General features: G+C 46.3%; 1 protein-coding gene across 1 annotated transcript; it reads left to right on the forward strand.

Moving 5' to 3' along the window:
- The first annotated feature begins 1,527 nt into the window (after window positions 1-1,527).
- On the forward strand, window positions 1,528-16,170 carry LOC120909103. Its single transcript, XM_040320758.1, has 2 exons — window positions 1,528-1,644; window positions 14,792-16,170. The coding sequence occupies exons 1-2, from the start codon at window positions 1,548-1,550 to the stop codon at window positions 16,078-16,080; spliced, it is 1,386 nt and encodes a 461-aa protein (XP_040176692.1). The 5' UTR covers window positions 1,528-1,547; the 3' UTR covers window positions 16,081-16,170.
- The last annotated feature ends 1,305 nt before the right edge of the window (window positions 16,171-17,475 follow it).

The following is a 17,475-nucleotide window of genomic DNA, read 5'->3' on the forward strand; positions in this document are numbered from 1 at the left end:
GTGGCGACAATGGCATTGCACAGTGGCGACAATTGATGGCATGGCACAGTGGTAACAATTGATGGGCACAGTGGCAACAATTGATGGCACAGTGGCTGCGTTTGATGGCATGGCACAGTGGCAACAATTGATGGGCACAGTGGCTGCGTTTGATGGCATGGCATAGTGGCTGTGTTTGATGGCATGGCAGAGTGGCGATAATTTTATGGCACAGTGGCGACAATTTTATGGCACAGTGGCAACAATTTTATGGCACAGTGGCTGCGTTTGATGGGCATAGTGGCGGCAATTGATGGGCACAGTGGCAGGCAATTGATGGACACAGTGAGGCTGCAATTGATGGGGTTTTTTTTGTTTGTTTGCGCCCCCCCAAAAATTTTGAGCACCAGCTGCCACTGTCTGCTCTACAGATAAGATAATGTCAGGTGAGGGATCGGGGAACAAGTGCACTGTATAGAGAGGTGAGAAATAAAGCCTGCAGTGTGTGTTCAGCTTGTTACTTCCTCTCACTCACTTTCTCCACTTCCCCCTCTCCCTAACCTGCCTGCTTGGAATGCTGTTGTGCTGGAACAATCACACCAGGCTGTGAGGGGACCATGAGAGTCCTTAGGAGGGGAGAGGAGGGGTGGAGAGGGCTTAACCTGTCAGTGTGTGTTTGTACATCTCTACTGTCTGTATGTGTGCTATACTGAGACACCTCCCCCACTGTATACACAGCATGTCACAGTACACAGTCCCTCTCCTTCACACACTGTCCAGGTCCCTGTTTAACCACTTCAGCCTCGGAAAATGTACCCCCCTTCCAGACCAGAGCATTTTTTGCGATACGGTACTGCTTCGCTTTAAATGACAATTACGCGGGCGTGCGACGTTGACGCCCTCTTTTTCTCACAAGTAGAGCTTTCTTTTGGTGGTAGTTGATCGCCTCTGTGTTTTTTTTTTTTGCAGTATGAACACAAAAAAAAAACATAATTTTTTTTTCTGGTTTAAAACATCCAATAAAAAAAATCGAATTTCATATATGTACTCTGATAAATGTTTTTTGGTAAAAAAAACAAATACAATTTTTTTTTTTGTGTGTGAATAGCTGTTTTTGATGGCACAGTGTCTGCGTTTGGTGGCACAGTGGCTGCGTTTGATGGCACAATGGCTGCGTTTGATGGCACAGTGTCTGCGTTTGATGGGCACAGTGTCTGCGTTTGATGGGCACAGTGGCTGCGTTTGAAGGCACAGTGTCTGCGTTTGATGGGCACAGTGGTTGCGTTTGATGGCACAGTGTCTGCGTTTGATGGCACAGTGTCTGCGTTTGATGGCACAGTGTCTGCGTTTGATGGCACAGTGGCTGCTTTTGATGGGCACAGTGGCAGCATTTGATGTTTTTTTTTTTCAGTTTGTTTGCGCCCCCCCCCAAAAATGTTGATCACGGGCACCACGGAAAATTAATGACATTTTACTTTTAATGCAAAGAGAATAAAGGGTAAACAGACAAGGCACCTCCTCCAACTGCCAGAATTGACACAAGTCCAAACAGGAAAACGTCTCACTTGATGTTTCCTCTCGCTGGCAGGCTCCAGGAAGTGAAAGTGTTAGCTCTTACTCTTGTAGGTAGGAGAAACGAAAGTGCCTGCTTCTTAACAATTATTGGTAAGCATTTATGTTTAATTCTGTGCTGTTCAAAGAAATGGGGCTTTTTTGGGAGAAAATGATAATCTGCCTTTGCCGTCTCTGCAGTCATACCACAGTTTATAATTGCTCCTCTTTTGGAACCAAATTTTTCTGTTCTACTATTCTCAGCAGACCTTATAATTATGTGTTTGTTAATTATGAAGTTTCAACCAGCACAAAAGTATTAGTATTGCATTTGTAGTATTGCATTCGTTATTTTGAAAAGCTGGTATAAAGAAAGAAATGTAGTTTTGAAAAAAACAAAGCACTTGTGGGTTTAACAATTTGTATGTTTTAATTCTTCATAGGCATGTAAGGAGGAATTGGCAGGGATGTATTCTTTGCCTGCATCGTTTTGCTTAATCCCTTCTACACTGGAGTATATTTTTCATTTATCACACATAAATTAAAATCAGATTTTTTTCCAGTAAATTTACTTAAAACCACCAGAACATTTTATAGTTTCTGAATTCAGTGGCCCTGTAGAATTAAAAGATACAGTAGGTGAACTCGATATTGTGTCAATCTCGCTCCCTTTCTCGGCGAGATTGACCACCTACGAGCCCCATCGCGGGAGCCAGCGCCGAGCTGGCTTGCCGCGATGGAGACAGAGCCGTCATAGAAGCGACGGGAGATCCGACTTGGATTCCCGCCAATTCTACACGTGTGAGGCGTTTGTTATGAATCCTGAGGGGGAAGTCCCCGCCGGATTTAAAAAAAAAAAAACGGCATGGGTTCCCCCCTCAGGAGCCCTTAGGTCTGTTATGGGTTGTAAGGAGAGCCCCCCTACGCCGAAAAAAAGGGCGTAGGGGGTCCCCCTACAATCCATACCAGACCCGTATCCAAAGCACGCTACCCGGCCGGCCAGGAAGGGAGTGGGGACGAGCGAGCCCCCCCCCCCCCTCCTGAGCCGTACCAGGCTGCATGCCCTCAACATGGGGGGGTTGGGTGCTCTGGGGCAGGGGGGCGCACTGCGGCCCCCCCACCTCAGAGCACCCTGTCCCCATGTTGATGAGGACAGGGCCCCTTCCCGACAACCCTGGCCGTTGGTTGTCGGGGTATGCGGGCGGGAGGCTTATCGGAATCTGGGAGCCCCCTTTAATAAGGGGGCCCCCAGATACCGGCCCCCCACCCTAAGTGAATGGATATGGGGTACATCGTACCCCTAACCATTCACCTGTAGGAAAAATGTCAAAGTTAATAAACACACCACACAAGGGTTTTTAAAATAATTTATTTTTCTGCTCCGGAGGCCCCCCCCTGTCTTCTTTATTAGCTCTGTTTACCAGGGGGGGCTTCTTCTTTGACGTCTTCAGGTGGGTGGGGGCCGCCGTCTGGTTCTCTTCCACCGCCGGGGGGGGGGTCGCTTTTAAAAAAGCCCCCACCCCCCAGCGGGTTTCCTCCGGCGTCTTCGGCGGGGGGGCTTCTTCTTCCGCTATCCCGACGGGTCTTCTCCGCTATCCGGGGGGTCTTCTCAACTCTCCGGGGGTCTCCTTCTATGTTCGCCGCTCTCCGCTGTTGACTCGGCGCACCCCGGTTCTTCCTCCAGCTGTCCGGTGCCTTCTCCTTCAGCGCTGAACGTCTATCTTCTTCTTCCGTGCTGTGAAGTATTCTTCTTCTTCTGGGCTGTGACGTCATCTTCTTCACTTCTCCAGATGTTGACACGCCGGCTCTTCTCGCTGAAATGACGGATGCGCGCCTTGCATCGGACCTATATAGGCCTCACAGTCCCATCATGCTCTGTACCTACCCATGCGATACCTACCACTGTAGTAGTTTCAATTTTCTTAGATACTTGTGTAGCAACCTCTACCTTAGGTAAGTGCTGAGTGCAGTTTTTTTTTGCATGCTCTGTCAGTAGGGTTGCCACCTGTTTGGGATCCACCCGGACAGTTCGGGTTTGGACTCATGTGCCCCGAGTTTCAGACTGTCTGAGACCCGGACACATTATTCAGACTCAACTAAGTCTCTTCCCTCTCCTTCTCTCTCCTGCCTCTTAGTAAGTATGCTAAGGTACCGTATTTTCCGGCGTATAAGACGAATTTTTAACCCCTGAAATTTTTCTTAAAAGTTGGGGGTCGTCTTATACGCCGGTAACCTAACCGCGGCCGTCCATTTTCAAAAGCCGCGCCTCCTTCTTCTGCTGTTCCGTAATAGGCGGAACACACAGCTTCCCAGGTGACACTGTGTTCAGTGTTCCGCCTATCACGGATGCCCTCTCGTCCTCGGACGAGAGGGCATCCGTGATAGGTGGATAGGTTAACACAGTGTCTCCTGGGAAGCTGAGTGTTCCGCATATCACGGAACAGCAGAAGAAGGAGGCGCGGCTTTTGAAAATGGACGGCCGCGGTCTGAGATTCAGCATGTCGGGGAAAAGGTAAGGGATCGAGACATGCAGTGACACAGTGAGGCATGTATCAATGGGACAGTGAGGCATGTATCAACCGGACAGTGAGGCATGTACCGACAGGACAGTGAGGCATGTATCAACGGGACAGTGAGGCATGTATCAACGGGACAGTGAGGCATGTACCGACGGGACAGTGAGGCATGTATCAACCGGACAGTGAGGCATGTATCAACCGGACAGTAAGGCATGTATCAACGGGACAGTGAGGCATGTAATGGTGGCACAGTGAGGCATGTAATGGTGGCACAGTGAGGCATGTAATGGCACAGTGAGGCATGTAATGGTGGCACAGTCTGGCATGTAATGGCACAGTGAGGTGAGGCGAGGCATGACTAGTAGGAAGGGGGTCGTCTTATACGGTGAGTATATCCCAAAACCAACATTTTAGCTGGAAAATTACGGGGTCGTCTTATACGCCCAGTCGTCTTATACACCGGCAAATACGGTAAATCAGGGTTCTCAGAGCACCCAATACATCAGAGCTCCCCTTTACAAGAGACCACAGTGCTCCCACTTACATCAGAGTCCTCGCCCTACACCTGAGCATCCCTTACATCAGAGTCCCCAGAGTTCTCCCTTACAACCCTTACACGCTGTTTCTGTCGGAAAAGACAAGAAAAGTTCTTGGAGGAAATTCCGATCGTCTGTATGCAATTTCCGATGCACCAAAAACCATGCATGCTTGGAATCAAGTCGACGCATGGTCGGAAGCATTGAACTTAATTTTTCTAGTGTCATACGTCACTGCGTTCTTGACTGTCAAAATTTGGTGTGACCATGTGTATGCAAAACAAGTGTGAGCCAAGATTCTGTCGAAAAAAATTCCACGATTTTCTTGTCGGATTTTCCGATCATGTGTACGTGGCATTCGACTGTGACAGGGAGAGTGGTTGGAGGTAAAAGTGATCAAGCTGTGTGCAGGAAGAAGAGAAGTGCTGTAATACAGAATAGTGCTGTGGTGCAGAACACTGTGGCCCAGATTCTCGTAGAATCGCCTATCTTTAGATACTGAGATACACTACGCCGCCGTAACTTAGAGCGGCAGGTCCCGTATTCAGAAACATTTTCCGCTCTAAGTTACGGCGGCGTAGTGTATCTGACACGGCGTAAGCCCACGTAATTCAAACTAGGCTAGTGTGGGCGTGTTTTATGTTAATGTATCGTGACCCAACGTGATTGACGTTTTTAACGAACGGCGCATGCGTGCGCATGCTCAGTATCATGTCGATTTTTCGGACGACTTACGCAAACGACGTAAAACGTGAAAAATTCGACGCTGTTCCGACGTCCATACCTAACATTGGTACGCCTCATCTACGCCTCATAGAGCAGGGGTAACTATACGCCGAAAAAAGCCTTACGCAAACGACGTAAAAAAATGCGCCGGCCGCACGTACGTTTGAGAATCGGCGTATCTAGCTCATTACCATATTCAACGCATAAATCGACGGAAGCGCCACCTAGTGGCCAGCGTAAATATGCAACTTAGATACGACGGCGTAAGAGACTTACACCGGTCGTATCTAATACAAATCTATGCGGAACTGATTCTAAGAATCAGGCGCATAGATACGACGCCTCAAACTCAGAGATACGCCGGCATAACTCGTACGAGAATCTGGGCCTGTGTTTTTTGAAGATGTATTTAACCACTTCCGTACCGTAGGACGTCACATGACGTCCTGGACTTCAGTAGGAGATATCTGAATGATGTCTGCAGCTACAGGCATCATTCAGATATCCTTTTTTTCAGGTGACATTTCTGCACAACATAAGAATGATCATAGTGGCGGTTCCACAGCTTGATTGTTCTTACAGGTGGCGGGAGGGGACATCCCCCCCTTCCGCCGTCATCCGTCATGCTGCTCCGGGCTCTCCCGTGCCATTGGAGGCCCGGTGAACGAATCGGCCTCTGCCGAGTGAAGAGCATAGAGATGACCGGTGACCAAATCTCTATGATCGTTGGAGGCCCGGGCACAACGTTATGACGTACCCAGAAGTAAACAAAGCCGCAATTGCGGCTGAAAGCATGAGATCTGTGATTTTTTTTCCTGATATCATGCTTTCCAGCCTGGAGGAGAGATGTGTGGTCTGATTGACCCCGCATCTCTCCATAAAGAGGACCTGTCACACACTATTCCTATTACAAGGGATGTTTACATTCCTTGTAATAGGAATAAAAGTGATCAAAAAATAAATGAAAAAAATTTGGTAAAATAAATATATATATATATATATATTTTTTTTAAACGCCCCTGTCTGCAGTAGCTTGCGATCATAAGCGAACTGCGCATGCGCCGGGCGGAAAAATAGCCCAGTGCGCATGCTCATTGACGTAAAGTCGTATTCGCGGACGAATAAGTAAAACGACGTAACCGACGGAAAAAGACGACGCTGACCCGACGCCATACTTAACATGGCATACGACGGACCTTCGTAAACGTACCCCTCATATAGCAGGGGTAAGTTTACGCTTACGGAAACGTTGTAAATTCACTGCGTCGACCGCACGTACGTTCGGGAATCTCGCGTAAATAGCTAATTTGCATAGACAACGGGGAAAACGACGAGGCGACACCTAGCTGCGGGAAAAAAAATTGCATTTAAGATCTGACAGCGTAAGAGCCTTACGCCTGTCAGATCTAATGGATATCTATGCGTAACTGATTCTAAGAATCAGTCGCATAGATACGACGGCCCAGATTAGGACTTACGACGGCGCAAATGGCGTTGCGCCGTTGTAAGCCCTTTGAGAATCTGGGCCAGAGTTCATGTTTGTTAGCCATATGGCTTCCTTTGCTTAGTTCAACAACATGGCTTCCAGGTAAAGCATACACCCTGTCTCAGACACACCCATAAGACTCCCTTAGCCATTATTCATTGGTTGTTTGTATTAACCCATCCTGTTGGAAGGATTTCCTGGGATGCAATTTCCCATGGAGGAAGCGATTGACTGTTGGAGCCATCACTTCCAGTTTTTCATTGCTTTTGTGATGTTGGAATAAAAACCAAGGGCATGGTGGGGTAGAGGCCAGAAGAGCATGTTGCTGAGAACGTAAGCTATGGTGATGTCTGTTTATACGGAAAATAGAGTGATAGGTAAGATGCATTATACCAAGAGATGGAATGTGTGCTTATTAGCACAGGAGATATGGTGTGCGCACAGTTTATAGCCAAATTTCCATGTCAACTGTCAAGTTTAGCGTCAGCCATTTTTGTTCTATCTCAGAAGTGTGACACATCTATAGAAGTCACACACCAACAAATCATTGTTGCTATGGGCATCCCATGTCACTTCCCCAACCAAGTTCAGTTCCCCAAATAAAATAACAAAAGGAAGCAAAATACTTTTTGTTGTCTACAGAGTGTCTAATGGATGTCTGGCAGCAGGGTGATATCAGTGGATGTAGTAACTAGTAGCAACCAACCGCTATACTTGGTATTTGCACAGCTGTTTAGCAAATCTATATTTTCTCTAAAAAATACAAATTCATTTTAGTATAGAAAAGCATAATTGAATCTACAATTTCTGTGTGCAAAAAAGTGAGGCAGCGTTGAGTAAATTGAGATCAAATATGTTAGGCCTCAAAACTACATGCATGCCGAAAAACTATAATATTTAAAATTTTCAGTAGGTGACACCTTGCACGCCTTCACAGCTCATTAGCTTAAGGGTTACCATAAATGAGGAACCTAAAATTATTGCGCTTACCCCCAGTGGCGGTGCATCCATAGAAGGCGCAGGAGCGCCGCCCCCTCTCTCCTGCACCGCGCTACCACCAACAGATGGATTCATGCGTCGCCGCTGCCGCCCCCTATTCAGGTGTCCGGCCCCTTCTCGTGGGCCAGGTATCTGAATTACAACGGTGTGGGTGTTTTTGGAAGCCCCTGATTAGAGCCATCGATGGGCACACTGGCAGCAATTGATGATTACAGTGCTAACAATTGATGGTTACAGTGGCTGCGCTTGATGGGTACAGTGGCTGCGTTTGATGGGCACAGTGGCTGCAATTGATGTTTTTTTTTCAGTTTATTTGCGCAGCCACTGCTCACCCCATAAGCACAAAAAAGTGATCATGGTTACATAGTTGGTCAGGTTGAAAAAAAGACACACATACATCTAGTTCGACCATAAAAATAAATAAAAAATAATGATCAGGCAGCTCCATAGTCATCCAGGTTATTTTACATAAAAGTCCAGTCCATCTTCTGCTTTTAAGGGGGTGTGCTACATTTGGGGGCTCATCTGGAAAATTGTCCATGGCAACCTGCACAGCCCTTTCTCCTAGCAACCGGAATTCATCGAGCCAGAGAACTATGCTTTGCTTCCAGGACCACTGTGAGGGTTAAAACCAGGGAGATGAAATTATGTGCTAAATGGGCCGGATTCATAAAGCCTTACGCCGACGTATCAGTAGATACGCCGTCGTAAGTCCGAATGTGCGCCATGGTATCTTTGCGCTCATTCTTAAAATGAGATACGCCTGTATGTTGCCAAGATACGACCTACGTAAGTCTCCTACGCCGTCGTATCTTGGGTGCATATTTACGCTGGCCGCTAGGGGAGCTTACCTTGATTTACGCATCGAATATGTAAATGAGCAAGATACGTCGATTCACGAAAGAACGTATGCCCGTCGCAGTAAGCTACGCCAGTTACGTAAGACATATGCCGGCGTAAAGATAAATCACCTCTATAGGTGGCGCAGCCCATGCAAAGTATGGACGACAGAACAGCCGTCGTATTTTATGTCGTTTGCGTAAGCCGTACGTGAATGGGGCTGGGCGTAGGTTACGTTCACGTCGAAAGCATTGAGCCGACGTATCTTAGGGAGTATTTGCGACGTAATTCGGACCAACGGCCCTTCATTTACATTGGGTCACGGTTAATTTACATGCAGCACGCCCACTACCTGCCTAATTTGAATTAGGCAGGCTTACGCCGGCCCATTTTTGCTACGCTGACGTACCTTTGGGAGCAAGTGCTTTGTGAATACAGCTCTTCCTCTCAGAGTTACGTTGGCGTAGCACATATGAGATGCAATACGCCGGAACAAAGAAGCGCCGCTCTACCTGAATCCGGCTATATGTGTCTACTTGTGACTATGTGCCATTGTCCATAACAACCAGCAGGAGTTGCTGTCGAGTCAAGTGCACCACATGCCCATTTGCCCCAATCGTGGCTTGGACAGACGATTGTGTTAAAAGTCTGTTGTTCAGTGAGAACTGTGTTATGTACTGTCACCCTTGGCAATCACAGTGGGCGATCACCTTCGGCCCTTAAGATTACATAAGAATCAGTTCACTGTTCACAGTTCTAATCCTTATGAAACATACACATGCTCAGAATGAACAAATGTTCGATGGGAGCTTTTGGTCGGAAATTCCGACCGTGTGTAGGCCCCATCTGACATTTGTTGTCGGAATGTCGACAACAAAAATTTGAGAGCTGGTTCTCAAATTTTCTGCCAACAAAATCCGTATCCGTAACAAAATTCCAATCGTGTGTGGACAATTCCGACCCACAAAATTCCTAGCATGCTCTGAATCAAGTACGAGACGGAAGTGCTCGGTCTGGTAAAACTAGCGTTTGTAATGAAGATAGCACATTCATCACACTGTAACGGACTGAAAAGCATGAGGCTGAAAAGCGTGAATCGTCTCTCACCAAACTTCTACTAACACGACTGGTATTGAAGTTCCCTTGCCGTCGTATGTGTTGTACGTCATCCTGACGTTTGGAAATTCCAACATTTGTGTGACCGTGTGTATGCAAGACAAGTTTGAGCCAACATCTGTCAGAAATGTATCCAGGGTTTTGTTGTCGGAATGTCCGATCGTCTGTACGCGGCATAAGATACATTCAAAGAAAAAGTGCATAGTCTACAATGCCATTAGTGTGTGTATTATAACAATCAAAACTTTTTATCAACCTCTCTCTCCGCATTGACAATAAAAGGTGTTAGGTACCTGGTTGGTGAGCCTGATGTGCAAAGGAAGGCCTCTCGTAGAGCTCCGGCTTGAGAGCCACTGATGGTGAGACAGCAGTCGATGGAACACGGCGGGGTAAGAGCGAATAGAATCAGTCCAGTAGTTTATGCGGGTAGTAGCTTGGAACCCACAGAAATGAAGCCAGGATTGGCTGATAGCAGGCAGATAAGACAGCAGACAGGCTGGCAGGACTTGACTGACTGTGGATGCACAATGGGAGGCAGGAGCCTGAAGAAGCTGAACTGGACTAAAGGATCTGTAGCAGGCTCCTGCTTTTTTTAAATTGGTTGTTAAAAACGATCGTGTGTAGGCTCCAGAGCATTTTTCTCGACCCGAAAATTGGGCATTAAAAATTTAGAACCTGCTCTATTTTTTCTCGTCGTTTTTTTACCTCGTAGTTTTTCTCGTCATGAAAAGCGGTCATGTGTAGGCTTTAACGACGGAAAAAAAACATGCATGCTCAGAAGCAAGTTATGAGAAGGGAAATTTGCATAATCAGCCCAAAGGGTGGTGCCATTCGAATGAAACTTCCCCTTTTTAGTGGCGTTGTACGTGTTGTACGTCACCGCGCTTTGCTAGAGCACTTGTGTTTAAACTCCCTGGGAGGAAGGAAAATTTCATGCTCGGGCCCGAGTGTGCAGTTTCAATTCCAACCTTGGAGAATTGTATATAGAAATGTTCTTAATATATTAGGATGTATATTTTTGTATGTTCTCTTTTATATTTTTTATGCAGGTTCCTGGACCCACCTACTATCAACACTGCGGAGAATGGGCAGCATAGATAGATAGGGCTGTGTATGTCTTGTAATGTCATGTTCTTAAAAGCACTAAGATTTGTAATCCAATGTTTACAATTATGTTTTTCTCCTCTTTTCCTACTTTTCTGTACTGTTAGCAGGTATTAGGCTGGCATTCAGGCTTGAATGCCTTAGGACACTGGGGACAGTGTCATTTCAAGTGGGGGGAGTATGTAGCGCCCCCTTTACTTTCAGTAATGGCACTAAGCTAAAGTTAGTGGGAGAATGAGAGAGGTAAGTTGCTCTCATTCTTAATTATGTTAAATTTGTCTGTCGCCAAATCTGGATTGTTCTGTGGGTCAGCCTGCGTTCTAGGGATGCAGTTACATCTCTGGGCGGCAGGTGGCGCCAGAGAGGTCCAGGCGGAGCCGCTTCTTCCCAGCAGCCAATTGGAGGAGTTTTCCCTCGCAGGGCATGCTGGGGAGGAGTATTTCTGTGGCGGAGGCCGTTGTTCTGGGTTCTTCGCGGGTTCCTGGTTCCGGGTGCGGCACCCACTTTTAGGGTGTGCGCACATCGAGGGCCCCACCACTATGGCCTACCTGGCCTGGGGTCGCGCGCCACGTGGAGTTCCAGACTCTGGGCCCTCCTGGTCTGGAGCGACTGATGCTGCCACGGGGGCCCCAGTGACTTTCTGGGTCCCCCTTCTACTGAGGAGATCCCAGGCTGTATGCCGTTCGGTGGGGGATCGGCTTGAGGAGAACCCGGAGGCAGGTTGTCCAAAAGGGCTTGAACGAACCATCGGGGATCTGGTGACCGGAACATTGACAGGTACACTTGCACTGTCAACCAGTGACCCTAGCACAACTTACTGGGAGGATTCGCTCAACCATTTAGCTCATCCAAGTTCTAGGCCTGTGGCAGAGGCCTCACTAGAGCCAGGTCTGTGGCAGAGGCCTGTTCCTCCCAGCAACCTTAAAGTGGCACTCTGGCTGCCAGGCCTGTGGCAGAGGTCTGTCCGGAGGCACTTCACTCAACTTAATACGCCGATCCCAAATCAATCAGCGGCTCCTGAGGGGGTAGCGCTACATGTTCAGACAGCCATTGTAGAACATATCTTAATTAGAGGAGGTCCATTAAAAATGTGCGTGGTTCTAAAATAACCATCTAATGCCATACCCCTTTGCACATCTCTACACCCCCCAGAATGCCTCTATACCCCTCAGAATGCCTATATACCCTCTTGCACATCTCTGTACCTCCCAAATAACCCCTTTAACCTTAGCACACCTCCGTACCCCCCCCCCCCCCCCCTCCAGCACACTTCTGTATCCCTTTGCACATTGCTAGACCTCAGACACACGCCTCCTAGCATATTCCACCCCCCCCCCCCCCCCGCACACCTCTATACCTCCCAGAATCCTCTTTATTCCCCAAGTTTGCTTCCATTCACCCAGCAAGCCTTTGTAACCCCCAGTGCACACACACCTCTCTATTTCCCAGCACACCTCAAACCCCCCCCCCAGCATATCTATGTACTGTGCCACCCCTCTCTGTACCCCACACACCACCAACCCCCCCCCCCCCCACACACACACACACACACTTACACCTCTGCACCTCCCAGCATCCTCCATATCCTTTCAGCACACCATTGTACACCGCAGCAAGGGAACTTGTCACCCTGCACACCACTAAGGCCCCTTTCACACGGGGCAGACCTGTCAGTGAGTTTCGCTTTCTCAGCAGGGTAACCGCTGATGCAGAGCAGACACGGACACAGCCCGCAGCTCTCTATGGGTTGGTTGGATGGAAACAGACTGCCTGTCCATTTACATCTGACTGTTAACCAATCCGATCCGCTGGACATTTGTTTTTAGTGGACAGGATTTGATCGAATGGTGGCGGTGGTGTCAGCTTTACAACCAGCACTCCATAGAGCTATGGATGAACCGATTGGGTCTGTCTGAAAACTGACAGGTGGACCTAATCCATCTAATCAGTGTGAAAGGGGCCAAACACATCTCTGCTCTATACCCACTTGATATGCACCTCCAACCCCCAACACATCTCTGTCAGTGTTGCCAATCGGCAGTATTTTTACTGGCAGCCAGTAAAAAACAGGCAATTTTCTCCTGCCAGTAAATGCCAGTAAAAGGTTGCCAGTAAAAAATATGTCTGTGACGCTTGGCTTGGTCCGGAGTCAGCTAGGACCATCCGAGTGCTTTCTACAGTGTGATGGGGCGGCTCTAGCTGAAGTGGTGCCTGAGCATGTCGTGTGATGTCATGGTGCAATGGAGCCAAGCAGAGTGGCCAGTGCCTCGTGTACGGGTCTGCGGTATGGGAGCAAGGCAGGCTGGTACCGGCACCGTCAGTGCTGTTTAGGCTGGAGTGGACTGGAGGGACCACTAGGCTTAGGGAGAGACTGTCACTGTGACTCAGGAGGGGACGTGTCATGTCAGTGAGGTCTCGGCATCATCTGTGCTGCTGTCAGTGTCACTGTGAAAGTCAATTATATGTGCGTGTGCCGTCCTTTCTAATTTCTTGCCCTCCTGAGGCCGATCCCTGAGCTACTTGCTTTTTGGGGAGGTTTTCTCCCTGGGTCATTTGCCTGGGTCTTCTGCAGCATTCCGAGTGAAACCGAAAGAGTGGTGGATTTTCCTTTGATTTTTCAATATTCTCCTGTTCCGCATCATCTTCTGGCAGATCTTTATCTTGTCTTGTGTGTGGGGCAATGTGGATTTTCTTAGGGCATACTCCTCTGCCTTTTTAACCAGTTTCCGACCGACTGCCACAGTTATACCACAGTTATACATTGGCAGAATGGCTCCCCTGGGTGACCCGCCGTAGCTGTACGTCAGCCCTTTAAGATGCATTAGGAGGCGCGCTCGCATATTCACACAAATTACGGATCTCTCAGGCGAGAGATTGTGTGTTGTAAGGGGTTAGCTCGGTAGCGGGGGTGTGTGACCCTCTGGATGGGTTCACCACACACGGAACTATACAGAAAGGCAGTCGAAGACGGTTGAAAACAAAGATTTTATTCTTCCATCTTGCTGGAAACAAGTGCAAGCTTCGAAACGGCATAAACAAAATAAAACATAAAATAAACCCTGGCCACTTGGGGCATCTACCTTCACCACACAGGAACCTATCTAGGGAGTCTGGCACAGCCTAGTGCTGGGCAGACACTGCTGGTCCTACAGCAGAAAACAATAGTCTCTTTTTGATTTTTATCACACAGAAAAATCAACAGCACCTCACCTCTTCAGAAGTATTTCTGCTCACTGCTCTCCTTCACTGAGAAAGCCTCAGGATGCAGCAATCAGTAGTAATCCTCTGGATTACTTATAGAGGCCTTAACTGCCTCACCCTGAACAGCTGAAGTCTTCCAACGCCTCCAAACCCCTCTGGCTATTTTCCGCAGCCGACACCCAATAATAATTGGTGTATTGTCCAAAAAAAAAATGTTTTTTAAAAAATTGGGATATTTACTATAGCAAAAAGTTAAAAAAAATATTATTTTTTTTTCAAAATTGACGCTCTTCTTTTGTTTATAGCGCAAAAAATAAAAACTGTAGAGGTGATCAATTACCACCAAAATAAATCTCTATTTATGGGGAAAAAAGGACATCCATTTTGTTTGGGTACAGCATTGCATGACCATGCAATTGTCAGTTAAAGCGACGCAGTGCTGTATCGCAAAAAAATGGCATGGTCATTGAGCAGCCAAATCTTGAAGTGGTTAAGCAATTCTTGAATTTTATCATCAGCCACAGTCTGATAAATCATTAAATAAAAAAATAATAATAATATAGTGTATACAATTGTGATCATCCCATACAGTCATCTTCTTTTAAATTATTGCTGGAAGCTATGTAAAGTCATATACTAGTTTTAGGTATTGCACTAGGCAGAGAGAGTAATTAATCAAAATGTAAACCAATTTTTTAATCATTCTGTATACTAATTTCTGCTTCTTCTTACAGTTTTCACATACAAACAAGACAACCTCACTATCACCTGTGAAAAGCCACCTGAAAGAGGACTAATGTACAGCAACCACAATATTAGTTTAGACCCGATGCCTTCCATTCCTGCTCTGAGAAAGGGTGACAAGTACCATGTCTTTATCAGCTACAGCACTGGGGATTCTATCTGGGTGTCTGGACTTATTCATAAACTGGAGGATTCATTTCCTGACCTGAAGATCTGTTTTCACGAAAGGGACTTTGTCCCAGGGAAAACCATTATAGATAATATGATTGAGTGCATCCAGAGCAGCCAAAAGACTGTGATGGTGCTGAGTCCAGTGTTTGTACGCAGCCGCTGGTGTTTGTTTGAAGCCAACCTGTCTATGTTCCAGGACTGCATGCTGCAAAAAGCCATTGTTCCTATTATGCTGAAGCCATGTGCAATACCTCTTTACCTCAGCCATTTAACTTACCTAGAAGCTGATGATGAACAATTCTTTGATAAACTTACCCAAGTTCTTCTGTGCAATAACAGCCAGCTGGCTCATTCTACTTTAATGCATTATCAGCCATCATTCTTGTACACTGGGAAGAGCCTACTTACCTTGCCAGCTCTCAATGAGAAAGGGAAAAGTTGGCAACCTGGGGTCTTTGCTTCTGATTCTGTCCCTGATTCACTTAGGGCAGTTTTCGATGACGCCACAATTTATAAGGAAGCTATTGATATTATTAATGATATTTCTCCTCCAAATTTTTTTTTACAATCTGAAGTCTGCCGATTAGTGTTGCTTCTTTTATTACTTTGTCCAATATCTTTTCTTATAGGCAGTTATGTGATCCCTTATCTAATCATGTCAGACAATATTGATCCCTTTGATCTATTACCATTTGTGCCTATTGCAATGGCTGTTGTGTTGCTGATGCCAATTTTGTGTTTAAAAGTTTGTCTCTGGAAAGTCACAGAGACTACGCTAGTGACCAGAAAAATGGAGATGAAGACTAGCCAGGCAAACCTTATCTTATATAAAAATTCTGTTCTTGCAGGTTGCTCATCCAGAGAGCAGTTGCACTTTGTCTATGTATCTTTGTCTCAGTGCATGGAGACATTTTACACTACATTTGATCATGGTAGTACATTGGCCACAAACATGTGGGAGAAGGCCATTGTCACTTATTCCTCTGAATATGCTTGTTGCCTGGCCAGGAAACATTTCCCCTTCAGCTACAAAGATTCTCCTGGACACATAGAAGATGGGATCTGCTTCTGCCAGTATGTATCTACCCAGCTATGTATGGAAACATGATTTAAATGTGGGAATTCCAATGTCTATCATTTCTATTTCTATTTCCAACAATAAAGACATGGAAAAATTACCACTTTCTAAAATTGCCAATGGAGATGTACAACGATATATTATAATCCAAGGGCTGTAGTGTTACCTTATGCATTGAGTACATGTGCACCCCTCACCATGAGAAGGTTTATGATACTGATGACTTTCAGTAATTTTAACTGTACAAAGTTAAATGTTTTTTGAATGATGGAAAGGAAAGGAAACTCAATATAGAAAGAGCAATACCAACTAATTTTCAACTCTTATTAAGAGCTATAATTAGGTATTTCCTTAAAGGGGAGGTTCACCCTAAAAACTACTTTCTATTATTACATTGGCCCCCCACAATACAATACAATTATGCCTATTATGTTTTTTTTTATGCTGTTCATACCTTGGTACAGCTAATTCACCCGTGGCTTCCGGGTTGCGAGTCCCGCGGGAGTGGGCGTTCCTAACATGCTGTTGATTGACGTGATGACCAAAAACGAGCTCCCCCCGTCGCGTAAGCTGCGTCACGATTGCCGAAAGGAGCCGAACGGCGGTGCGCAGGCGCAGTATAGGGCCGGCTCGCCGTTCGGCTCCTTTCGCCAATCGTGACGCAGCTTACGCGACGGGGGGAGCTAGTTTTTTGTCATCACGTCAATCACCAGCATGTTAGGAACGCCCACTCCCGCGGGACTCGCAACCCGGAAGCCCCAGGTGAATTAGCTGTACCAAGGTATGTACAGCATAAAAAAATACATAATAGGCATAATTGTATTGTAATGTGGGGGGCCAATGTAATACTAGAAAGTCGTTTTTAGGGTGAACCTCCCCTTTAAAAAGAGTCCTCAGTTCACAATTCAGGAAGACTCGTTAAACACAGACAGAGAGACAAGGGATAAAGGGGGCGGGGTCAGGTTGTCTAAGCAAAGTTATTCATACTAATAGTACTTTATATTATAGAACAAGATATTAGCTGGATAACTCTTTGGGTTTGTAGAGCAGAAAACAGAATCTGAAACAGTTTTCAAAAGATTTTTTATGGGTTGGAATTATTAGAATTGCAACTAGCTGCCCAGGTTTTGTAAAAGGCTTGGCAATCTACTTTCTATAAGATAGTAATTTCCTCCATCAAACTTACTTTATCTACTCTCAGTAGCTATTCTGCCAATACGGGGGGCATGGTTGCTCTTTAGTACTTCAAAATCAGTCTCTTTGCTGCATTTAAATAGAAATAGGACTTCTACAGGTAATGTACTGCAATAGTCCAACTGCCCTGCCTCTTGGCCTTCTTGGTTTTGGGGACCAAAAGTCCTATTTCTATTCAATTCAAATTTTTGGATGATGGTACTTTTAGTTAACAATATTGGCCCAGATCCA

Source organism: Rana temporaria, chromosome 8 (assembly GCF_905171775.1).
Source record: "Rana temporaria chromosome 8, aRanTem1.1, whole genome shotgun sequence".
Taxonomy (NCBI): Eukaryota; Metazoa; Chordata; class Amphibia; order Anura; family Ranidae; genus Rana; species Rana temporaria.